Source organism: Borostomias antarcticus, assembly GCF_949987555.1.
Source record: "Borostomias antarcticus genome assembly, chromosome: 3".
NCBI lineage: Eukaryota > Metazoa > Chordata > Actinopteri > Stomiiformes > Stomiidae > Borostomias > Borostomias antarcticus.
Genome location: NC_140236.1, coordinates 36,056,441 through 36,082,503, shown reverse-complemented (window position 1 = coordinate 36,082,503; position 26,063 = coordinate 36,056,441). Strand labels below are relative to the sequence as shown.

At 50.0% G+C, this 26,063-nt stretch overlaps 2 protein-coding genes across 3 annotated transcripts in view; one reads left to right on the top strand and one right to left on the bottom strand.

Moving 5' to 3' along the window:
* fcho1 (FCH and mu domain containing endocytic adaptor 1) overlaps positions 1–135 on the top strand; it is a gene marked incomplete at both ends in the record, with an annotated part of 22,188 nt that extends 22,053 nt beyond the window's left edge. The window contains 1 exon segment of the mRNA XM_084436178.1: positions 107–135. Within this exon segment, the coding sequence (XP_084292304.1) occupies positions 107–135 (29 nt within the window).
* A 1,294-nt stretch (positions 136–1,429) lies between these two features.
* On the bottom strand, positions 1,430–26,063 carry rfx2 (regulatory factor X, 2 (influences HLA class II expression)). 2 transcript variants are annotated; one of them, XM_084461633.1, is made up of 18 exons: positions 25,930–26,063; positions 15,084–15,195; positions 14,335–14,424; positions 13,818–13,900; positions 13,214–13,484; positions 11,121–11,195; positions 9,591–9,772; positions 9,353–9,472; positions 8,780–8,901; positions 8,558–8,676; positions 6,176–6,285; positions 5,538–5,689; positions 4,870–4,967; positions 4,595–4,744; positions 4,115–4,323; positions 3,437–3,590; positions 3,194–3,236; positions 1,430–3,093 (listed from the first exon to the last, which is right to left on the bottom strand). In XM_084461633.1, exons 2-18 carry the CDS (start codon positions 15,186–15,188, stop codon positions 2,972–2,974), a joined length of 2,205 nt encoding a protein of 734 aa, XP_084317759.1. In that variant the 5' UTR covers positions 15,189–15,195; positions 25,930–26,063; the 3' UTR covers positions 1,430–2,971. The 2 variants fall into 2 exon arrangements, with proteins under 2 accessions (XP_084317759.1, XP_084317758.1); XM_084461632.1 differs by lacking the exon at positions 11,121–11,195 and having other exon boundaries at positions 25,930–26,045.

Sequence of the window (26,063 nt, the reverse complement as noted above, 5' to 3'; positions counted from 1 at the left end):
GAAATTCGACTCGATACCCAGCCCTATGTAATACCCTCCTGTGGATGTGAATACAGCCCTCCGCCACGTGTTTCTCACACCATGCATGTCTGTGCGTCCTGGACAGGGAAGTACATGGCAGGCTGCTCGTTGTGAGCGCTGACGGGAATGCCAGAGCCCAGACCGTCGTCTGGAATTCCTGGGAGATATGTTGCACTTTGAGCCGCTGGGGCCCGGGATCTGGAGGAACAGAAAGGGTACAGACTGGGAAGGCTGTTCCACAGGGATGAGGCGCCTCTCCATCACACACACCTCGTTCTCCTGGTCTTGGAGAACGCAACGGTGTCCTGTCTGCTCAGTCATGGACCAATGCCTTTTCTTTCTTTTCTATCTTCTAGCTCTGCATTGTACACAAACACAATCCTCGCCCTTTTCCTGGGAAGTGGGCCCTTTGTACTGAATCTGGTTTGTTCTGTTGAAATAGTGTTCTGTGTGCCTTTGTATCACGAGTATGAAAACTGGATGTAAAAAGTTGGTTTTATTGAAAAAGAAAACAATGTATGAATAAATATAAACATATACTACATTGTGTTTTGGACAGAATTGTGATGGAAACTTGAATTGATTTTTGTAAATACCTGAGAAATATCGTTGAAGGAACATGGTTATAGACTGTTATGAGCATTGTAGTTCCCTTTACCAAGACAGGCAAATGTTAGTAAAACTGGCGTTTCATCTAACATTGATAATTGTTAAATAAACAAACTTGCCCAAAGAAATGGTTTACACCAATTTATTACACATTTGACCAGTACAAAATACAGTTGAGCTATGCAGTTTGTTACAGACCATCCTCTGCCCTTGGGCTAGGTAAAGTGTAGTCAAGAACAGGTTTAAAAATACATAAAAATAAGGGTTCAATATACTTGTAAGAAGAACCAGATCTAGTTCAATAAAAAATAATCCTCAGCCAAAAGTCTAAACAGCATTACAAAAACATTACAAAGTACACATAGAAATTACTTTCCCAAAGCACTTAAAGGCAAATTACTGTGACAGGCACAAGTTACAGAAGCCTTAAATAACTCAAGCTCAGGAATCTCATAACTACTACAAAATCAGAGGGAATTAAGTGAGGAGGGAAATCAACCAAACATTTCAACACAAAGATCATGTCAATTCAAATCAGTTAAAATTGTTCATAAATAGAAATGAGTCGGTTCAACGTGGACAGGGGACTGACGTTTCATAGCTTACTGGAGTGCTTCCACGCCTCACACATCTACATTGTTATGACACGGAGAAATGACGATGACAAACCTGCATCATACACATCAGTCCCAGCCACCAAATGAACTCCAGTGGGTTCTTCCCCCCCCGACAGAACAAAAACAACAATACAGGGAGAGGGACAAGTGGTGCCAAAGGCCGTAGACAAAGAACACAACACAAAGAAATATATCCATACAGTATAACAGTTTGTTGGTGTCACACTAGGCCTCCAACAGTAACGCCAACGGCTATATAATGTAATCAAATAAGGGCAAAAGCTACTGGGGCCGTTTGCCCTTTCAAACATCCGGGCAGAAGGAACTAATGAGCTTGGATTGAGAAATTCCTAAGAGTATATTTCCCTCATCAATCCAGGTGGAATGAGTCCAGGTGAGTGATGGTCACATGACCTCGCTGTCTTAGCGAACAGAACAGCTGTTGAACTGAAGAGGCCACAGGGTTTCTGTTAAGGATTTTGGCTTTAAAGGTCCAACGCTTTCTCACATTTTACTAAATACATCTCTTGTATTATATTATCCCATGAGAGGTTTAACAGCCCAGTTTGGGCCAGATATAAGGCTCTGTGACAGGATAGCCTGACTTTCTCTTCCAGTTAATCAAGAAGATGTTTCCTACACAAGCTATCTGGTGGTTTCCTGTGTTCGCAATCAACCATTCTCCTTTTAATCATTAAAAAAAAGATGTTTCTATACAGTCTATGTAACTGTCTTGTGCTAAACAGACAAAGATTACCAAACAGACAAAGATTAGATGAATTCTGGAATTAACCTTAAAATCGAGTTGGAACAGCATCATATACTTATCATTTGGCTGAAAAGATATATACACGGGTGTGAAGTGACTTGAAATGGAGGGGGGCGGTAGACGCTACCGGTAACAGTGGCCACACTCTCTCGCTGTCCCCTCATCTTTCAGAAGAACGGAGCACAGTACACTATACTGAGGTAAATCTTCATCTCCTGTGGCCAGGGCCGGGTGTGAGCGAGACCGAGAGCTCCCTGCCTCGTCAGCAACGATGAGACTCTCGGGGCCTCCGGCATCAGGGCCCCACGGGCGGGGCCCCACCGGCAGGGCCCCATGGTCGGCGTGGCCGCGCTGCTGGGAGAGAGGACGAGTCCTTTGGGTCGGTGGGGTTGCATCGATGTGTGTTTGGCTGCCGGCAGCAGCAGCAGAGGCAACGAGTACAAACCTACGCCTAAAACAGTTTTAAAGGTGCTTTGAATGTCTGAGGTTCTGAAATGATACATTCATACTGCGGTAGAGGCACGGCTGAGGGAGGAGATAGACGTCTGTAGTGGTGGTTAAAGAGTTATCATCTAAGGCACTCAAATGACACTATGGCACAGCTATCGAAGGGAGGGGGGGATTATAAACGCACACCACTCATACAAAGTTACACGTATCCAACATGGGTACTGCACAAAAAAGTCATTCTTATTCACAGTTGCAAATGAACATAAAGAACTCAAAATAAAACCGTATACCTCTGTCAGGTAAAGCCTCTCCTTTCTTCCCCCTCTTTAAATATAGTCTGTAACTATGAAGGGCTGGTAGGAGGGCAGGCTGCTACTACTCTTTCTCTATGTACAGCGCCCACTGCTAGGCTGCGTAGCGGCTCTGGGGATGGGGGGGGGGTTGGGTTGGGGGTGCAGGCCAGGAGCGCCCGGCCCAGGGGCGGGGTCCGGGGGACCTCCGGCTCTCAGATCTCCTGCAGCGAGTGGTTGATCTCGATCCTCTCCCTCTTCACGGCCGGCTCGTTGGGGCCCCGGGACGTGTCGCCGTCGCTGCCCATGTCGCTCATGTCGTCGGAGAACGAGGGGTCTGGCGGAGAGAGAGGACGTCAGAGCTCAATGTGATTGGACGGCCGGAGGCGGGTCGAGAATCTAGCCTGACGGGTACGGGGGGAGGGGGCGGGGCTTACCTTTGTCCATGAGCGACGGCATCATGGAGCTCAGGTCACTGAACTGCGAGGCAGAGGAGAGAACATTGTGTATTAGCAATAAGACAGACAGGCCGGCACAGCAGAACGAGGAGCGCCGTCGGCAAAGAGACTACGCAAAATCTTCCAGACGTTCACGTTCTACTGGTGTGGATCGAGCAGGAGGTCCGCTCCCCCGCAGAACTGCCCCGAGAGGCGCTGGTGTCCCCCCCCCCGCCCGCTCACCTCTCCCATGACGGCGATGGGCGTCTCCCCGGTGGCCTGGGCAACGCGGTGCTCCACCAGGTAGAACATGTACTCGTCGTAGAGCAGCCGGATCAGGTGGAAGGACCCGAAGCTGGCGGCGCTACGGAGGGTCAGGTCTCTGATCACCATGGAGCTGCAGGAGACGGAGGAGAGGAGAGGAGGAAGGGAGGGAAGGGAGGGGGGAGAGAGGAGGAGGGAGGGAGGGAAAGGAGGAGAGGAGGGAGAGAGAGGAGGAGAGGAGGGAGAGAGAGAGGAGAGAGAGAGGAGAGAGAGAAGAGGAGGGAGAGAGAGGAGAGGAGGGAGGGAGGGAAAGGAGGGAGGGAGAGAGGAGGAGAGGAGGGAGAGAGGAGGGAGAGAGGAGGGAGAGAGGAGAGGAGAGGAGAGGAGAGGAGAGGAGAGGAGAGGAGAGGAGAGGAGAGGAGAGGAGAGGAGAGGAGAGGAGAGGAGAGGAGAGGAGAGGAGAGGAGAGGAGAGGAGAGGAGAGGTCATTGGAGAAGGCAACACAGCTTTGGTGAGGTCCAGTCTTCCCCTTTCACTAAAACAACATGCATGACTGCAGGTCAAGCAATGGATGTCAGTCAGCTATATTGACCCCTTCCTCCGTGAGCGAGACCAGCGGTTTTGGGCGTGGGCAGCCTGTGTTCCCTGGGCCTGTACCTGTAGAAGGACCACTTGAGCAGGAACTGGCGGGCGGCCCTGGGGAAGCTGGGACTGCCCTCGTGGGGCTTGAGGACCTGGTTGACCACGTTGTCCAGCCAGGCGGCCCACTGGTCCAGGGAGCTCTGCTGCTGCAGGGTCACCTTGAAGTCCTGCTCCAGCCGCTGCACCACACTCTCGTCACACTGGCACACCCACGATGCCTGCTCCTGTAACGCACACGCACACACACGCACACACACACGCACACACACACACACACACACACACACACACACACACACGCACACACGCACACACGCACACACACAGAGTCTGAGATGGTGTCGCAATTGGGCAAATAAACGTTCGGTGCACACGCACACTGACGTTGTCAAGCACAACCCAGGGGCAGACGGCGCCGTGATCGGCGGCGGACGCTGAAATACGCACATCAACAACAACAACAACAACACTCAGCCCTCCTGAGAGCGTCCATACCTGCACGTTGGCGAAGTCCACGCGGTTGAGGTCGCTGAGCATCTGGTTGATCTGGGAGGTGTTCTGGAGGACGGCGCGCGCCGCCTGGGCCAGGTGGTTCAGGGAGGTGTACCTGCGCAGGGTCTGGGCGAACGCGCTCACCACCGCCGCCTGCAGGGGGGGGGGGGGGGGTACAGACGGGGCCGTGAGGGGACGGGAACGCATTTCGGAGGCCCGACTAGGATCCGCTTCCTTCAGGGCTGAGCGACGCGGGTCGCGGGTGGGTCGGCGCCTACCTTTGTGCGGACGATCTCCTGAGGGAAGTCGCTCATGGCCGTGGTCAGCCAGCCCTCCAGGCTCTTAGCGAAGTTCCGGATGGCCTGGGTGAGCGTGCCTGCAAGGGGAAAGGAAAGCCGGGGTGAATATACCGTCGCCGGGCCGCGCTACACGGAAGAGTTAGCCTGGTGGGAAACGAGACCGGCGGCGCTCCGGTGTGAGCCGCTGGGTTTGAAGTCGCACTGAAACGGACGTTTGAGATCATCTGACTTCCGTAGTTTGACGTATTTCCGATGCAAACAAGCTATGAGGGTGGGACATGTGTTTAGAGGAATTTGATAAGTGGACGGGTTCTATTAATAAATCCATGGGTTTTAAGAACTTTAGACAGATTCGATAGAAGGATAGCGTTGATTGACGGGTGGATGTCGTGAGATTATTGGCCTAAAATCTAAGGTACCTGTTGTCGTCATTGCACGTGACCTTCCGTTTTCCAGGAAGTAAGAAATTATATACTTTGATATAAGATTACAACAAAAGTAGAATTTTGTATTTTTTTTGGCATACATCGTTGAATAGGTGAACACTATGACCAATTATGTGAACCAAAATGGGACAGAATGCTTTTTTCGTTTCAGTGCAACTTTAAGATCTGAGGCGTGGCGGCGCCGGTGGCGGTGGTACTGACTGGGAACGGGGCGCAGCACGTCGGGGATGAGGATCTCCACCAGGGCCTGGTACAGGACGTGGTCACAGCTCCTCATCCACAGCCTCACGGGCTCGTACTTGCACAGGGCCACCAGCTTCTCCCGGGGAATCATCCCGTCCATGTCCTCATCACTGCACATCATACACACAAGTCACGCGCGCGCAAAATCAGTCCCGCGCTCTCCACAGAACCACTGGAACTACAGTCCGCACATCCGATTCCACTTCCACGCCGATTCCCGTCGGACAATTATGATGAATTAATGGGAAATCATAACATTACATAAGTCATTTAGCAGACGCTTTTATCCAAAGCGACTAACAATAATTGCATTTAACGTAGGAAGAGCCAATGTACTACTACTTGCCAGAACTCACAAGTGCATCTTCTCTCTAAAACAAGTGACTAAGAGCATAATCTTGTGCTGAAGGCAAAGTGCAAGAATAGCAATCTAAAGTACAGTGCAATATAATATAATACAATAAGTCCTTAGGCGGGAGGATTGTTGTAGTACTAACTGTAACTGTGTGGTAAATCAACATTTTTTCAAGGTCATAATGAAACCATCTGCCTCTTCTGTCAGTAAATCAGATGTTCGTTTTAGTCGGCGGCCTGACCTGTTGGGGATGGTGGTTCCGTCACTAGATGGCGCTGTTGAATACCAGAAGGTCTGCCACAGCTTCTCAATGTAATGGAACTGGAGGTTCATCACCACATCCAGAGTAGCCTGCAGGAGGGGGGGGGCGGGGCGGGGAGACAAAAACACACAGAGCTGAGCCATAGCAACCAGACACACAACAAAGTTTCGGCAGTAGCCTCCCACCCGGCCCTCAGCTCTGCTTGTTAGGGAAGGAGCCAGTGAGTAAGCAAAACGCTGTCCCCCGACTCACTGAACCCAAGGCCGGGACAAATATAATAACTCCAATTTACTTCCAGGATTCACTTAATGTCAGCATCATTCAATATTTTTCCTGTCATCCTATCCTGCTTGCTGTTTTTAAGCTCTCCGACGACCTCGATCTAATGTTTGGCGAGCTCGCTCTTCCCCACGCGACTTCCTCCGTCCACATGTCCAAGCCTCGGACTTAGAAAACCTCAATTTACCAGCTACCACAAAAAAAGCTACACTTAGCGTTACAGCAGAACAAAAACAAATGCATAGATATAGCTTGATATTTGAGGTATTTAGTAGTGACAGAAGCTCCGACGGTCTACCACGGGCAGACGTGAGTGAGCCTGCAGTATGTGTTTGTATACTAGCGAGTGTGATCTTCTCCGGTACAGTGTGTCTATTCAGTGTGATTCGCACCATACTCAGAGATTCTCCTCTGGCAGGACATGCACCCCGGGTCCGGTTACAGCCCAGTGTAGGCTTTCCTTCAATCACATGATATGTTTTTTGCTTCCTCTCTCCGAGGATCGCCATGGCAACCTTGTTTACCGTTGCCCCCGGCAACGGCTCAAACACAGGACTCCAAAACAAAAAAAAAACGAGAGAATTCCCCCAGCTCCTACAAACAAGCCTTCTACCTCCCTGGGTTCACCACACAGGAAAAACTGCATGCCTGAAAAACTCTTGTGAACTCTTCCGGCAAGTTCCGTGGGAATACCTCACACACACACACACACACACACACGGCCACAGATAGACCATTATCATACATTCAGCAGTCATATATTCTCCTCCAGCCGGCGCTTTTATTACCGGGTTTCTCCTTCAACTCACAGCCTTAATGTCACGGTTCTTATCAACATAAACTTTGACATTAATAAATGCAAGTAGGGATCCGATGAATATGGATCTGGTAAAAACGGGCGGCAGAGGCGCCGCCTGTTCAAATTGATGTCTATAAATAGCATCTCACGAATACCTCAATATTAAAGGAGGGGGAATTGAAGAATGAACTGTTGTTCTAGGCTCTGTGTACCTTCCATCTTTTATTAGCGCCTGTTACGTTCGCTTGTTTTGTACATTGCAGTGACCGCCAATAAAGCCAACGTCGGTGTAGTTAACAGATCGCCGTTTGCTCATAAAGAGCAGGCATAAACATTGCGCCCACAAGCGCGCGGGGCCGAGAGACTGACAGGCGAGCGCCGGCAGACAAAGGTGGGGAGCCCATGTGCCCGTCCGCAGACAAGGAGACACAAAGGCCCACAGGGAGGCCGTCACAAAGACACCAAGATGTCCACCCAGCGCGCTGAAAGGTTAATTGGCATGTCTTGAAAGCGGCGCAGAGATGAAAGGCGCCTGGAACAAAAGGAGTGTGGTGTGGCCGGGGACGGACCAGGGGTAATATGATAAACCTACTGCCTCGCTGCTTTAATGAAGGCTTTTTCAAAGCCACGCTCTCCCTTTCTCTCTCTCTCTCTCTCACACACACACACACACACACACACACACAACGTATGCGCGCATCTAGAAAGCCCCCCCCCCAAATATTGACATTCAATATTCACCCCCTCCTCGCTGACGCATCCCACCCAAAAGACTGTCATTCACTCGGCTCGGTCTCATTCATCACTGACTAAGGAGGTATTATAGAAGCAACTCTGAAATGTCACCCCCCCCCACACACACACACACACACACACACACACACACACACACACACACACACACACACATCCATCTCATTGCCAGAGCCGTCGTCGTTTCCGGGAGGGGGGGGGGGGGGGTAGACACCTGTTGAGTGCGTCAGTCGGGAGTCTAGAGGAGACACAGACAGAGGAGGACGGGGGTCTGCGGGCAGTCTGGCGGCGCTGTAAACGTGAGGGGGGGGGGGGGGGGGAACCTTTTTGCACACCTGTAATACGACAGGTGCACAGGTAAAAGCCACGAGCCCCACCGTAATGAAATGAAACGCTCCCCGCGCACTGCAGGTACAAACTTTAGCAGGACGACGTTTCGGCACGTAGACCTCCTTGGGGTGAACTTTACAAAACGAGGGGGGGGCGGGGCGTACGAGGGGGGGGCGGGGCGTACGAGGGGGGGGGCGTACCTCACAGTGGTCCCTGTAGAGGCTCTGCAGCTTCTTCACGTCGTTCATGTTGATGCGCTCGGGGAGAGGCATGGCGCCCAGGTCCGGCGTGGGGAAGGGGGGCAGCACATGGGACACGTCTGCACAGGGGGGGCGACAGGGGGGGGGGGGCGTTATCACCGCGTCACGCGTTCGGCTCGGCCAGATCAGCAGGCGCCGTTTGCGGCGGGGGGCGGACCTTACCGATGTACTGCTGGTGGTGCTGGCTCTGGGCCGCCACGGACTGCTCCGGGGTGCTGGCCGAGTGCTGGGAGCCGCCGGACAGGCTGTCGGTCATCCCGTCCACCTTCTGCAGGGGCTTGAACCTGCGGAGAGGGGAGAGGGCAGCACAGCTATGTTGGGTGGGGCTGGGAAGAGCTAACGGGTGGCTGGCAGGGGGGGGCGGAGGAGGAAGCACAACGAGCAGTGGGAGGAGGGGTCGGGGGGGAGGAGACGGGGGGGGGGGGGGGTGCAGACAAGAGCAAGGCGAGAGAGGTTAAACGCGGAACGCTCAGAATAGACGCGCCGACGGAGCAAAGCGTAAAAAGATGACGACTTAAGACGGACAAAGACTTGAAGCATTTCTGAAGTGCAAGAATGATTAAAGTTCTGCCAGATGATGGAGAAAGAGAGAGAGAGAAAGAGAGAGACAGAGAGAGAGAGAGACGGAGAGAGACAGAGAGAGAGAGAGAGAGAGAGAGAGAAAGAGATAGAGAGAGAGAGAGAAAGAAAGAGAGAGAGAGAGAGAGAGAGAGAGAGAGAGAGACAGGGGCTCACCTCTGTTTCTGGTGCACAGGCTGCTGCCTCATGGCCATGTACTGGGAGTCCTCCTGCAGTCTGTTCAGGGGCGAGTCGGGCTTCAGCCGGATGCCATAGTAGTGGTACTTCGAGTTGCCCCTGCGAGAGAGAGAGAGAGAGAGGTCGGGGAGTGAGTGAGGCGCGGTCCAGCCTTCGCCGTCCTCCTCACCTTACACACCGCCACCCCCCCTCGTCCCTCCTCGTCCTCCCCCCGTACCTGGTGCCGAGGCGGCGTGTCCGCAGGCCCATGAAGACGGAGCGGATGAGTTTGCCGAAGGAGGCGGCGTTGACCGGGTCCAGTTTCTGCTCCTGGCAGTGGCGCAGGTAGTGGTTGTACAAGGAGCTCCGGGGCAGACTCACCCCCTCTGCCGTCTCATAGTTGTCCAGCAGCCACTGGAGCTAAACGCGCACACACACACACACACACGCAAACACACACACACACACACACACACACACGCAAACACACACACACACACACACACACACACGCAAACACACACACACACACACGCACACACACAGGGGAGAGGAGGATGATGACACCTGACAAACCACTCTGATCAATATAGTCCATCTACCCAGCTGATCGCCCGTCTAGACAGGGTGAGAGAGCGAGAGAGAGAGAGAGAGAGAGAAAAGAAAGAGAGGGAGAGAGACAGACAGGGGGCTGAGAGAGGCAGCACATTATCACATCAAAAGAGCGCCAGCGACCGCATAAATACACGATTCATCAAAACATCTGTTTGCCTCGGTTGACGTTAAATACAGCCGACAATCCTAATTGCAGGAATATCCTTCTCAGGACTGGTGTATATCTTGTCAGAGAGAGTGAAAGGGTGGACATCTCTCATAGCCTAGGAACTTAAGGCTTGATGACAGGTGGCCGGGACTGTGATATGTGTAACTGCCTCCTCTGTCATCCGTCTGCCAACGGGCTGCAGTCTGGACGAGAGTTAAAAGCCTCATGATTGCCAGAGCGAATACTCAACAGCGGTTTGGGTCAAGGTATTCATCTCTGTCGATTGTCCGGCCTGATTAGTGGGCGTCAGACGAGGGTGGAAGATTTGTGGACGATACTGTGGCTGTTAGACAGGGCGAGATGAGAATGTAGAGATTCAGGGGGAGGTTAGGCTGAAGTGAAAACGCTGGGCTGGAGAGGAAACCTTGAACACACCCAGGCATATAGCCGGTCTGTGCTGAAGCAGAGTCAAGTTGTTCTGAATGTCATTTTCATACCATTCGCTGATCTTCTCCCCAACAAGAGGAGCCAATTATTCGAAATTATATATGATATAATTGAGAAATATGGAAGGTATCTGACTGGTGTTTTTGTGTAGAATACATGATTAAACTACAGGAAGACGGGCGGTTGTATTGCCATGATCAGCAGGCGTTAGTCACATTCAGTCAATATTCTGAATCTTAAAAATGCAACAGGTTAGATACATGCAATTTCACACAGGGGATTTAGCAAGGCAAGCTAAGCGAGTTACCCAATCAACAGGTTCTTGAGCAAGATGTGACAGCAAGTACTTTGCCTATGGGGACACTGCCCTGGTTAGAGTTGAGTGATTGGTGGAACAGCTCAGACAGCAAGCAGTGTTCAGTTCAGTTCGTTCAGCGTGTTCCCTTCAGCGGGAGGGGAACACACGAACCAGTGGCGAGGTGCAGCCAGTGTCACAAAGACAGGCCCTTCTCTGTCCCTCCTCTAGTCCGTTTCAAAGAAAGTTCCTGGTTGACTTACATGGCTGTTGAGCAGGCTGCTTTTGTGAGTTGCAATCCCTTCAGACTTTTGGAGGTTTTCAATCGCCATTTCAAGCTAAAGAAATAAAGGAGCATGCAAAAAATGAAACGGGAGGAAGAAGAAATGAAGAAGAGGGAGAGAGAGAGAGAGAGAGAGAGAGGGGGAGAGAGAGAGGAGAGGGGGGGTAGACAGGGGAAACAAAAACACAAAAAAAGAAAGGAAATAAGACGGTTAGCTGCAGCCAGATCTCCGCATTTCCATTTCACTCAGTCAGTGTTGCGGCCAAATTCATTATTGGCTGACAAAAGCATGCAAATGAGAGGACTGGTAGGGTTAAGCTGCAGCCTGAAGGCCCTCCTTGTCAGACACTCTAATGTATGCAAATTAGATCCACAAACAGGGCCACAGGTCACGCCGCGCTTTGTGACTGGGAGTGGACAATTTCTACCTTTCCCCACCCGAAAAAAACATTTGAACACAATGCGTAATTAGAATATGAGTGGTGGTCACTTCCAACAACAATGTCATATCTTGAAAACAGACTGGTCAGAGTGGTCGGACTGGTCAGAGGAAGAAAGACTTTCATATCGCTCCGGTCTTTTCTTTCCACTAGGAAATGAATTTAGCAGTTCGTTTATTTTATTTATTTGGCGTAATGGACCAGGGAGAATAGAGGAGAGTTAAACAAGCGGGCACAGAGAATGACAAAACCAGAGAGTTGCTTTTAAGCTTAGTGGAGGATGGGGGGGGGCGGGGGGGTACAAAAAAAGAAAGACACCCGCGGAAAGATATGTGGAATAGCGGCCAAACTTGAGAAGAAAAAAAGCGGGCATGGGTCCAAGCCTTCAGAAGGCTCCTAAGGGCCCTTCGCCAAATGGTAATGAGCCCCAGGAGTTGCTTTGTTTCGCAGGGCACTCAAGTGCCTGTGAAACCCTCGGAGACAAGGCTGCGCTGAATTATTGAAGCAAGCGCCCTGGTTCTACCGGCTCAGTCTGTCCGGCTCCTCTGGCCGCAGTGTGACACAGAGCAGCGACCGGGACCAGGCCCAGACCCAGACCCAGACCCAGACCCAGACCTAGACCTCAGACCCAGACCCAGGCCCAGACCTCAGACCCACATCCAGACGTAGACCTCAGACCCACATCCAGACGTAGACCTCAGACCCAGATCCAGACCTCAGACCTCAGACTCAGGCCCAGACCTAGACCTAGACCTAGACCTAGACCTCAGACCCAGACCTCAGAACCAGATCCAGACCCAAGCCCAGACCTAGACCTAGACCTCAGACCTCAGACCCAGATCTCAGACCCAGATCTCAGACCCAGACCCAGGCCCAGATCCAGACCTCAGACCTAGACCTCAGACCTAGACCTCAGACCTAGACCTCAGACCTAGACCTCAGACCTAGACCTCAGACCCAGACCCAGACCCAGACCCAGACTCAGACTCAGACCCAGACCTAGACCCAGACCCAGATCCAGACCTCAGACCTCAGACCTCAGACCCAGACCCAGATCCAGATCCAGACCCAGACCCAGATCCAGACCCCGACCTCAGACCCAGACCTAGACCCAGATCCAGAGCCAGACCTCAGATCCAGACCTCAGACCCAGACCTCAGATCCAGACCTCAGACCCAGACCCAGATCCAGACCTCACATCCAGATCCAGACCCAGACCTAGACCTAGACCTCAGACCCACACTCAGGCTGCTGGACCTCTGGGAGGCTGGGGCTGTCAAGCAGCTAGCCACAGGCAGCAGTAGCAGTGATGGGACAGTGCCCACCAGCATAGGTCACGGCAGTACACAGGGCAGCCAGGGACCATGTCCATTTCCTTGTTAGTCTAACTGAAGAATCAATACGCACTTCAAAGCAAACGCTTCATTCTAGCCGCAATAGTTGGTTCCTATAGTCCCTCATGTATATAATCCTTCCCAGTGACTGACCGCTAACACCCACGGTCACATCACATTTTCCTGCTGCCCACATATAAGCTGTACAGGTGCTATTCCATTCCTGACCCCCTCACCCCCACCCCCAGAAGCCCGGGAGGAGCAGACGCAGGAGCGCGCCGGCCGGCGCCGCTGCTCACCATGGCGGAGGAGGAGCGCGAGGAGTGCGAGGAGTGGTGGCGGCCGCCCTCCATGCCCCCTCCGTGGATCAGGTAGGCGCTCCCGCTGGAGATGATCTGACTGCCGCCGCCCACGTCCATGGCGATGCCCACCATGCCGTGCGGGGGCACGCCGCCGGCCGAGGAGACCACCGTGGTGACCTGGGCGCCGCCGGCCTGGGAGTCGAAGTAGGCCCCCCCGCTGCCCTGGCCGTACAGCTGGGCGTCGGGGTTGTAGGAGTAGGCTGTCCGGCTGGGGGGGGGGGGGGGGGGGGGGGTGAGGGGAGAGAGGGGGGGAAGGGAAGATAAAGGCATCGCCCACGCTCGGCAGTGATGGAAAAAAACGTCTGTCCCTCGCTAATGCTGAAAATCGCCACCGTCTCATGTGCTTTCAATCAGATATAATGACGCGCTCATTAGTATTGCGCTGCTGGCTTTCAGAGTCCAGCTGCTTGTCCTTGTAATCTCACATCTACTTCCTGGTGTCTGCCGTACGGAGCCAGGTGTTCTTTAGTCTCAGGTAAACATAGTGATACAACGGAAGCGCGTTAATATGAGCGTCAGTAGAGAGGTGCTGTGGGCTTACATGGTTCCGTTGGTGTAAACGGCCTCCCCGCTCTCTCCGACATACTGGACCTGGGGGGGGTAAACGTGCTGAACCTGCTGGACCTAGAGAGACAAACACAGCGCCGTCAACGTTGGTGCTCTCTGACAAGGGGGCGGGAGGGAGAGATGGAGCGGGCTAAACGCTCTTCCATCTGTTGACAGGAACACTTCAGGTAATTTGTCCCTCTCATCGCCCCGTTTCCCCATCGTCTCGGCTGACAGCGGGTGGCGGACGCACCAAAGATTCCCTCTGCTATGAAGAGCTCTGTCCCGCTGAGGACTGGAGCTGGACACAAATGGGCATCTAACAATCTGAGCCCTCCTCACTCACTCACTCAGACAGACCCAACACTACAGAGCAGGGAAAGCCCCTCGCTTGGAAATCAATGTAGGTGATATTAGTGTGAGTGGAGCCGTGCTGTGTTTGAAGCGATAGTGATTGGAGATGGAGGTGTGTGTGTGTGTGTGTGTGTGTGTGTGTGTGTGTGTGTGTGTACCTGCTGTGGGACCTGTTGTACTCTGGGTACTGAAAGATGCTGTACCTGTGCTCCCTTCTGTGCTGAGCCCGTGGCCTGAACCAGCACCCTCTGCAAAGAGGACGAGACCACAACATTAGCTCACACACACACACACGCACACGCGCACACGCACACGCACACGCACACACACACAATTGCACAGAAAATTGAATTCATAGAAGTTCTTGATCATTTACCCGTTTTTCAAATAAGCTAGATGGCAAATGCAAAGTGAGTCCTTGTGGGTAAGATGATGCCTTCCCGTTCTGCAGTATTTCAACCCCAAAGCCAATACCTCTTTTTGTGTCGCTTCAATTTGGGCTTTCAGTAATTATTGGCAACCACAATATATGGGATGGGGGGGGGGGGGGGGGGCTTTGGCAGTTGCAAGCAACCAGTCCTGTTCTCCTTAGTCACGGATAGTGTTAATGGAGATTTGTGCTCATGACAACAAAAATAAATAAAAGCCTTCCATTTTCACCGAGAGCCAGAGATCTGTCGGGAGCAGACAGCATCGTAGGGTCCGGCTCTCTGGCTTTCCTCACACACACTCCTCTGGCGGGGTATGGAGGATGATGCTCTACCCCAAGAAAATGCCTGGTTTCTACAGATTCTGTCCCCTATTACGTCCGTTTCCCAGAACTGTGGCTGGCTGTGGTGGTGGGGAGGAGGATGGAGGAGGAGGAGGAGGAGGAGGAGGAGGAGGAGGAGGAGGAGGAGGAGGGTACCTGTTGGGAGGCTGGGACGGGCTGCACCACAGGGGCCTGGGCTGAGGTGGACGTACGCAGCGCCACACTGGACGACGAGTCGGACCCTCCCTCTGAGCTCTGCATGCTGGGACTACAGGAGAGAGGAGAGGAGAGAGAGCGAGAGAGAGAGGAGAGGAGAGAGAGAGGGGGAGGGGGGGAGCGTGAGGGACATCCGAGACACAAAATGAAGACACAGAGCTGCCAACCCCAACAGCGGCGTCTTTGCCGAGCCCGTCCTCCCTGTACGTACGCCGCCATGCCAGACACAAGCTCTTGTCACACCCCGGCCTGAGAGTGGCGCCAGGGCATTCACGCCGCCCAGGGGGAACCGGGCCTCAATGGCCGGCCCAGCCAAGTCAAGCTGAGTCAACCTCCTGCTTCTCACCTCTGGCCTTTTACATCAACCACATGTTTAACGCCTTAATCAAGCTGCCGTGGTGAATACAGCCAGCCTAGCCCAGCTGGGGCAGCGGCAGACCCGTGTTGACGGGAAAACATGGAGGACATTACCGTTCTCCAATCCCCCCAAATCTTTCCCTACCCACTGTTGAGTGACCGTGTGCGCAGAATGGTGAGAGGAGAGGAGAGCTAAAAATGGAGCGACACAAAGGCTCTCTCTCTTTCAGAAGTTGAGAGGGGAGGGAGCAGTGGAGAGAGGGAAGGAAGAATTGAACTGCAAGGGGGGAGAGAGAGAAAAAAAGAAAAGCAACTTCCCCAGTCCTTTAAAAAGAAGAAAAAGGAGGAAAAAAGCCCGATGAAAATGGCAGTGGGGCTCCTACCCCCGCCAGGGTCCTGATGATATCCAGCGTTTTGTTTCAAATGAGAGCTCGTTCTCTGGGGGCTCCAATAATCCAGCTGATATGAGGAAATTCCTTAATGCTTTGTAAACGTTTGCCGGTTGCTATGGTGAGGAATCCATGACGACCACCCCTAAATCGCCCCCCCCCCCTTCTCTCTCTCTCTCTCTCCGCCCCCCTCCTTTTTTCTTTTCTTTTTTGCGCTCATGCACAGGAACTTTCGAGTGTGGCCAACGGGGGGGGGTGGGGGGGCGTTGAGGAGAGACGGGTGTGTGGGGGAGGGGGAGGAGGAGATGATGGCGGCGCTGGTGGTGGGTGAGGGTCTTCACATCAGCCAGTGGGGAGATGATGAGGAGCTAAACAAACGCACCCCCTCATCAGTCAGCCGACACGGACAGGCTGCTTCCGTTCCTCGCTCCTCATCACTGGTCACGCGCAGTAGAGCGAGCGCCTCGAGGCGCAGGCTGAAGGACGGTCAGCACCACACTGATAACCTCACCAACACAACTACAGCTCTATAAGCCCCATCCAACTCTCAATAACAGCCTACAGCTTAGTCTTAGTCATCTGGACTAAATGCTCTCTGCCCTTTAGTTATATTGTCCGCGCCACATGCAGCTCGGTGACATTTTCTACTGCTTTTCCACCCAGCGAGTTCAAGATTAGCGGTGGGCAACAGGTGCTATGGAGATCTGATAATGCCCCTGGCCGACTCATGAGACAAAAATAATTTGGGGGGAAACAGTTCCACGCTCAGTTCTGACCCAGAGACTGGTCACTCGCTGTTATTTCTCCAGAGGTGAGAGTGAACTCCGGGCTGGAGTGCCTGGTAGGCTACAGTACACTAAACCAGCCAACAGAACTAGGATGAATGAGAAACAGCAGCACAGTGGGGGATCAGGCAGGATAACTTGGGGAAGACCACACAGCGATACCTTGCTCATCTCCGACGAGGCAAAAAAATTCTCAGACATGATTGCGAAACGGTTTAAGCCCCGACCAAACAATGAACCAGTGAGTCCACAGACCGGGGCGTGCCGCTGACAGTTTCCATGCAGAGGCAGACAAAAACGATGACTAATAAGCTCAACGGTGGAGATATGTTGAAAGAATTGACGCATCGACCTCCGACGTACCGGCCCACAAATATGGATTTCAACACAAGGCTGTTTGAGGGGGGACCACCAGCCGACGGCCCTGATGGGCTCTCTACAGTCACCAGATCCTTGTCCCCAGACGCCCCCCTAGTCCCTCTCCTATGGACATGTCAGGACAGTGGCGACGTTAGCACTCATCTGTAAGAGTCTACCCGATAGGTATACACCCTCGCTGTCATCCTGTTATTCCCTTAAGGCATCCTGGGAGCCTTAAAGGCAGGAGCTAGTCCCCCTCTCCTGTAGAAGTCCACTACTTGGAGGATAGCCTAAAGTTAGCCTAAATGAAAACATTTAAAGCCCAAGCGCTTAGATCCCTAGGAATTTGTCCATGGGGTGTCAGTGGAGTTATAAATACGCTCGTAACAATCCATGCGGTTATCTTTGGACTTCTTTCCTTCGCGGGGTTATTATTCACTGAGCGGGAGGGACGTCTGGGGTTTCTTTACACTGGTAGAACAGGGTTGGGTGGGGTGGGGCGGTGGTGGGGTGGGGTGGTGCGGCTTATAAATCCTGAGCACTGTCTCTCATGTTTTTTTCACCCATAAAAGCTCAATCCAGTGTGAGCCGTGGAGGGTGGTGAGGGGCGCCAGCGCGCTGGACTGGAGGGGAGGGAGACTGCAGGCGGAGCGGAGGCGTCCTCCGCGGCCAGCCTAAACTGAGCGCCGGTGAAGGTTAAAAGCCACACAAATTCCCCACCAGCTGCTATGAGGAGCACAAAGGCAGAACACAGCGGGACACCCGGCAAACCACTGCCGAGCCCTGGTCAGTGAATGGGCTGCGCTTTAGAGCAGAGCCTTTCTCCCTCACGCCCACATACAACTTTACAGACACACACACACCACCAAAGGAGCCATTTTTCACTCAGGCAAATCTAAAATGACCAATTAAGACAATTGCAAGAGCACCAATTTCCTTCTGTTCAAGATCCAGAGTTTTAAAAGCGGTAAGGAAACAAAACAATTAAGGAAATTCACCATTTTAAACCTTTTTAAACTGGCAGTAAACCTTTATCTGCTATTGGGTTTGTAAACCTGGACAGAATTTAAACATCTGTCACTGACAAATCTAACTTAAACAGTGCTCAATCAGAGAAAAACACATACAGATGTTCAATTAAAAACAGGAGCCCACAGTCTTGGCTCATGTTTGCGCTGGCCCACATTGTTTGCAGAGCAACAACGGTTGCTAGTGGCAACACCGTCCACTCCCGTTTCCAGGAGCCTGTTGCTATGCAACCAACAGAATACTTCCCAAACCAAACAATGCCATCCCCCAACTGATCCCTCTATCTCACACTAAGCAGAAACTTACAACAATAAATACGTAAGCTATTAATTTCAGACAGCGGGGAAAGACACCGAGGTAGACTCATTCCCCTGCCATGGAGAGGAGATTATATAAAAATGTTAAAACTCTGTGCTGGTTCAGGCTTGATTGAAGACAGCAGAGTATAATGTTCCCCTTTCTCTGTACCAAGCAGTGGTCAAACGAACAAGGAATGTTTAAGTCATCAGAGAAGCAACAGCCGATCCTCCAAGCTTAACTCGCACTACCCTACTCCAAAAACAACAATTAGTTTGAAAACAAAGCTCAAATGACTTTTCCAACTTCCAACTTAATCCTAAAAGGAAGGACACCGAGGCACCTAGAGGAGTGACATAGACAGTGCTTATAAAACACACCGAAAGTTGGAAACAACCAGGGAATAAAGCAGAGACAATCAGCTGTCAGCTGTGCACCACTTCTGTTACCATCATCTAGCCCTGTGCACTTTGTTGTGTTCACATCCACTCCACCTATAGCCCTTCGGATTACTCTCAGTTAAATATAACCCTGATGTACGTCTATTAGAAGCAACAGGCTTCTGATAAGACGCCTTTCTACTCTGAAAAGGAAGGTAGGAAACGATGTAACCTAATCTTTATTGAGAAAGCAATCCAACTGCCGTCAGCTTGCAAAAAAAAGACAGATTGGCTTCTTTTTCTGATTCGATAAACAAAAAAATGTTACCAATGCACAAGCACACGCTTCCACAAAGAGCAAATTAAGATATGATAAGAGATTTCCATGACAGAGGCTGTTCCTCAAGCCCGTCTCATTATTCATGGCTAATCCAATCAAAGCGGCTCTCGGGGTCTGCAGATGGCAGGGCTGGAGGGAGCGGAGGGGACACGGCCAAGTGGCCAGCTCGCAGGGCTCGCAGGGCGGACGGCCAGTGCCCACGGGCTAGCCATGGCGGGCGGGCAGGCAGGCAGGCGCTGGTCCTAGCCCTTCCTCTCCCCTGCTCCACCTCTGGTCACCACAACAACCTGTCCACATCATCCATCACCGTGTGGCGCACAGGCCTGACAAGAGAATTATCAAACCCGTTGCCATGGAAACAGTGTTCACCCGTACGCCTCTTCCCCAACCCCCCACCTCTGTAACCCTTCACAGAGTTTCACCCACCAGTCCCCTTCTGGTAGCAGAATCACAAGGCACAACATCGCTACAAATTCATAGTTTAATTACGCAGCCTATGTAGGCTATTACCTGAGATGATCTCAAATTATGTTTATTCATGTTGAACGAACTAACCCTTAATACATTTGTGACTTTATATCCATATAAAGTAACATTTGTTTGCTGAAGTCGATCTAGAAAACAAAGCAGATGGTTTAGGGGAGCGAGTCCAGAAGAAGGTCGTCATGTCTAATTAACTCATCTCTAGCGTGTGGGTGCCTCTCTCTTAAACGATCAATTATCTCCTGCTTTTCCAACGGAGTTGAGAGTGACCGAGTGGAGAGGTCGTCATTCTTTGTTGTTGTGCCACCTGGTTGCCAACGGAGATAGAAAATCCGTCTGTGAACCACAAGGAAACCGCTCCCACGTGGCTGTTGGCATGGAGTCCATTTGGTGTTTGGTTGAAATGTGAAAAATGAACCCATTTGAAGAGGTAAGCTTGTTGCTTCGACACGAAATTCATAATCGCTGTTTACCCATGCATCATCCTCATCATCATCACAAAATATAATTTGGAGTGCGATACATTCTGGCCTGAGAACAAATTTGCAACTTGCAAAACTCTTATATTTCCATTTGAGTGGTTTGCAGTGTGCATCAATCCCACTCAGAGCACTCTTCCGTCTCCTGCTTCCATGTCGGAATGTCAAAACAGATCAACTTGTGGTTAAAAATGACAAGGCAGCCAACGAACCATAGCACGATGCCTTGCATGGGGATAAAGCCCCTCTAAAGCGATGGTGTCATGCAAAATATTCTTTGCATTACATGTGCTTTCTGTTGAAAATCGCGTATGAATTCGGAACAGCTTTCCCTTGAATATCCAAAGAAAAACATGACCTTTTGAATCACAGACGGATCACATTTAATCAAAACAATCCATGGCTAAGAACAAGACTTCGGGCCCGTGGGGTTCAGCTTAAGACGAGGCTTTCACATCCTTATTCCCCTGAACTCCAGGAGGGGCAGCCTCAGCAACAGGCCAATACTCCGTCAAACATATGGCTCTTGACATCACACTTGCTCACCTGTTGCTATTTAATCAGTTTTCAGTTGGCTTTGGAGCAGTATTCCAAATATTTATATATTAAAAAAAAGAAGAAAATCCTACAGAAATCCTAGAGAAATTACGTCACCTCAGTACCTGGCAGAGGTATTATTATCCTGACCCGCGAACGGATAATACGTTCAGATACCTCACCAGAAGAATCTTGAATGACTTGGCAAGGGTTTCATTCCCAACAGACATGACACTGTATGCGCTTCGTCACACTTGTCTCTTTTCCAAGCACTAAACAAATCATTGACAACACCACTAGCTAAACAGTTTCACATCCAACCCTGGTTTAAGAGGTTCTTCTCATCTTTTAGTGCTGCCATCTTTTGATCACAGTTACGCAAAATCACGACCTCCCGTTTTCCTCTGTACAACATCATGGGTGGAATGACATCATCTAAACAAGGAAAATATACAATCCTCGTTGTTTACCAGACTGCCACGGACAGTGCCTCCATCGCCCTAGTGTGGGTTCTCTTTCTAGATCCTCCAGGTCAGGGTAGAGAGACGCCACTGCTGGTCTTCCTAAGCTTCAGCTCTGTTCATTCTGAGCCCGATATAAATTCCCATTACTAAGAAATTGAACAGCATTCGTCAAAACCTTACTCAAGAGATTTCAGGTAATGAAAGTGCATTAGACACCATTAACTGATTGATCATTAACTCACCTACTTAACGTTTTCAATGAATTAAAAACCTTTGCACTCACAGAGAGACCAAATGGTGCTTTGTATACCTTTGCTAAATAAACTAGTAAGCCAGCCTTGACACTCTAAAGTGTCACAAAGTCAAAGCCAGTGAACACAGTTCTAATGGCAGACTGCTGGTCTGGTTCTCCCAGACGGCACGGACACGCCAAAGAGACCCCAACCATCCACTCAGTCCCTGGCTGCTTCTGGCCGGCCATCGGGTTGGAGTGTTCCGGCCTGAAGAGACGCCCGGTACACTGTTGGAAAAGACCCCGGGTAGCCTACAACCTTGCCTGCTTGCAAATCTGAGCCTGTCTGACATGCACACACCTCATTATAAGTAAGGCAGCTCACTAAGACACCTGTTGCTTTTTTAAAATAGAAGACATGAAAAGAAAAACATTCACATTTCAAAAGCAGGTCTTAACGAAGTATCCTAAAATTCTACAAAAGAAAAAGCGCCACAGAAAAAGTCGGGAGAAAGCCGGGGGGGAGGTCTACTGTCCCTGGCTGAATGGCCTGGGCAGGGGAGGGGAGGGGGACCGGCATTGTGATGCAAATGTCAAAACCCTGTCTGCTGTTTGTGGCAGGAAATTTAATTAGCAGTTCTGTAGCTACGACACAACCCAGGTGGAATGCAAAGAATGCCCCAAGTAACAGACAGAGGGAGAGGGAGACTGTAAAAAACATTTCATCTAACAAGTTTTAACCTGTTGCTACTAGCCCCAGAGCCAATCATGGCGAGCATTTTTTGTCGATGGTGAGGTTGTTTGAGTGTATCCTAGCAACAAAAACCTACAATGATTTTTCCAGAGCTCGCTACCGGTGAAAAACATCTCGACACTGAAAGACATTAAACATGATTCATACTGCAAACTAACACAATATATCAAACAATAAAATTTTCACCATATTCTCAATTATGTGGGCTAGAACCAACTCCTACATAACAATTGAATATGCTAGATTTAGATGCAACAAAGGTGATTACATGATCGTGAGGCTTACATTTTCTTGTGCTACAACTGACAAACAATTATTTTCCATTCGAACCCTGGCAACTGGAAAACAATTATTTTCCATCCTAACACTGACAACTCCCCAAAGGCATTCACCTAACACTGCCTCTTGTTCAGCTCACTGAATTCATGACAACGCTGTGACTGGAGTTTTGGTGTAGCTCATTAAAACAGAGTCTATGGCAGATAATGAAATGCACAGAGACCAGACATCCACAGCAACCACAGCAAAGAGGGGAATACTTTTCTATTCATCTTGTTGACACCGTAAAAACCAAGGAGTCCGAGCAGTAGGTGCAGTCCTTCACGGAAAGGGCAGCCATCAGCAGGGTATTACTGAGGTCCTCTCCTCCAGGGTTTGGCTCTCATCCAGATGGGATAAATACAGCATGAGCATGCACGCAGCGTACGTACGCGTGCATGCAAAAACACGCAAGCACATGGACATGTGACCGGCCAAAAGCTGCGTCGAGACACCCCACACCCTAAGGGGCCACTGCAGCTGTCCACTTGAGAGCGGCACTTGTACCAGAGACAAGTCCATTAAAAACTCAACATGGTATAAGGTAACTGTGGACACTGCTAAACAACCACAAAAGCAACACCAAAGTAGACGCTGGGGAGGGGCCCATGGGCGAACAGCAGTGGAGTTTGAACCCGACCCAAAGGCAGCTCTGAATCCCAGGTTATCATGACATCGACTGCTCGGATGGACCAGTCACCTTGGATGGTACTGTGATCACAGCAGGCTGCATCAACTGGTTCACTGGATTCTATGGTACACATGAGCATGTGCTGCTATACACACAGAAGTGATGGTGTGTGTGTCAGTGTACGGTGTGCTCGCACAACAAGGACAGAGGTGTACAAGGGAAGCAATACAATTCATTTTTTGCCATTTAACTCAGACTTCTGCACTCGTCCACCACAGCCTACAGTCATAAATCTATTCAATAAAAAGCTTCAGACCATTTCCCCACATAATCCCCAAAAATATTTAGGCTTCAGTCTCCACCAGCTGCTTTCCATGTTGTTCCGTTCCCTTTTTTTTTTTAACACCTTTTCCTCCTGACCTGCCTCTGCAAGCCAAAACTATTCACCCCCGCCACGTTCATGGAGATGAAAATAAACTGATTAGAAACACTTTACCTTTCGCCCACCTTATTTAAAGAATAACACTTTACCTCAGGCCCACCCCAACTGCTCTCGTTCCATTACTTGGGGTGTATTTGTATATCGAGTTGCCATGTAAACATAAGAGCAACATGCTTGTAGTTTCAGGACAATTCGCCATTTTCTGTGCAGCTAGTGAGAGTGACAAACGTTGCTCCGAATAGTATTTGTCAAAATAAGTGGTGTAACTCCTGATATATTGTATGGGATCCTTATTCAAATTATATTAGCACCAAATAGGTGCATCTATGAAATTGGTATTGGAACACTGCTGTGAGAGAACTATACAATCTCTCCATTGAGCTTCACCTCAGTGTAGCAGTGAGTGACAAAGGTTAAGAAGAGCCACTGTTAATTCACACACTGTGCAGACCTACTACTAAGACAACAGGGCTCAAAGACTAACGAAGGGACACAAAAATACAGCCCATTTTACCTCAAAGGTATTGAGCTCCATCAATAATGCATATTAACATGAATCATTCAGTTCTCTGCTTTAGAGGATGAATCCTACGTAGACGTGCAACTGCATGACAGTGTATTTCCATGACTAGAAACCAGATATTGGATTAATTAAAAAGAGTGATACAATTTATTTACAAGTCAGCCAATCTTGAGAGTAGCTCAACTGGGAGGAGTGGGGGCTCTTTTCACAGCAGTAGCAACTCTCATGCTCATTATGAGCATTATGAGGAATGGGGACACAACTCTAAAGAAAAATCAATAACGCTGCAAACCAAATTAAAAGTGACACCTGGACAGTGTCATTATAACAGACTAGGGTTATCAGACAGTGGCTCTGGTGAATAGGTGTAGCATCACTGCGATGAACAGAACCTCAGAAGGGGTCAGAGGAGAGTCAAACTAGCAGTCCATAGTCTGAATGAGTCTGGGGCACAACTTTGCATTCATATCCATCCAGCCTAAATTAGCTCCTCCTCGCCTGTGAAACAACAGCTCTTTCTCTCTCTCTTTTTAATAGAACACCACTTAGCTGTATCTGAAGCAATCTATTAAGCAATACTTCATCATGCAAGATAAGAGCTAATGATAATTAAATGATTCTGCTAACTGCTTTGGGGGGATAGGACTCATTGTGAGGCTCGTAGCAACTTCCATCCACGACCCATTTCACCATCTTCCCCAAAACAACATTGACAAAAGACAGACATACTCAAATAGTTTGCCCTAGCTGGCTGAATACTAAGGCAAGGTGTAGCCTGTAACGTTAACGCTGAGTCCAGCTAGTTAGCTTCACATTTAGCCAAGTTAACTAAGGCAATAAGGATTTCGAGAGCATTAAAAACACCTCGAGTTTTGTTCAGACACTTATTAGTTCACGAATTAGAAACAACAAGCTGAACTGAACCTGAGATCATTCAGATAAGGGAAGTAAAGTGAGCTCCCCAGGAAATAAGGTGAGTTCGTTTCAACGTGGCTAGGTACCCAGGTAGCTCATACATGACATCTAGTTAACTAACATTAGTACTAGTTACTACTATTAGTACTTATTAGAATTAGTATTAGATCCCTGCACGCCCAAAGAACACTATAGTATGCAAAGAAAACACACTTCATTAAGTCTAAGTCTAAGAATCTCGAACTTAGCTAACGTTAGATAGTTTTATCCGTTCACGTTTAACGTATACGTTAACCAAGTTATCAAAACCATTATTTAGCTATTTTATAAAACTACAAACGGGACCCCAGCTTGTTACAGGGTGTATTCACGGGGGTATTTTAGGTTTGCATCAACGTGACGCCGTGACTGATGCTAAACGGGTGGTTAACTATGACCCGGGGCACCGGCGGGACGTCGCGGCGTCCTAAACGAGCGTCCTTATTGCCAGTGTGATACACTATCATGTTTTTAAATATGACCCGGAGCACCGGCGGGACGTCGCGGCGTCCTAAACGAGCGTCCTTAAAGCCAGTGTGATACAACTATCGTGTTTTTCTCGCAACCTGTAACCATTTGGGCGAGAAAGTTTCTCTGGCATCTTAATGTGATCGAGATAAGTGAGTGATAAGTTCAGATAAGTGAGTGATACGTTCAAGATTCAATGACAACTCTTTGCAAATTCGACCACTTCTCTACGAGACAAAAACGCAATAAGTTAAACACCCAACGAGTAACATGGAAGTGAACATGAACTTAAGTTACCGTTACACACTCGTCCCCCGTGAAGTGGTGGAGTTAGTTAGTTAGTTAGATAGCCTTGTTAGCTATTAATATATATAAGATAATAATAATAATACTTATAACGTTTTACACGAATGGAAAGTAACGGTAAATGCTAACTTAGCCTAGCTAGCTCGGGTGTGGGAGAGAGGGAATCACCATTGCCACCCCATTACATGCCACCCCATTACATGCTATTATATCCCGAATTAAAGCACCATATCGTCTAAATATGAGATTAATATTCACCTGGAGTTAAGCTGTGCTCTCTTGCCCCTCTCTCTTCTCAGTTGCTGCTGTTTGCTGAGTGTTGCGCCCGTTGGTAAGGAGCTGTCTCCACGGCTACAGTCACTATGGAGCGCGGGGGTCTCGAGGCAACTGTT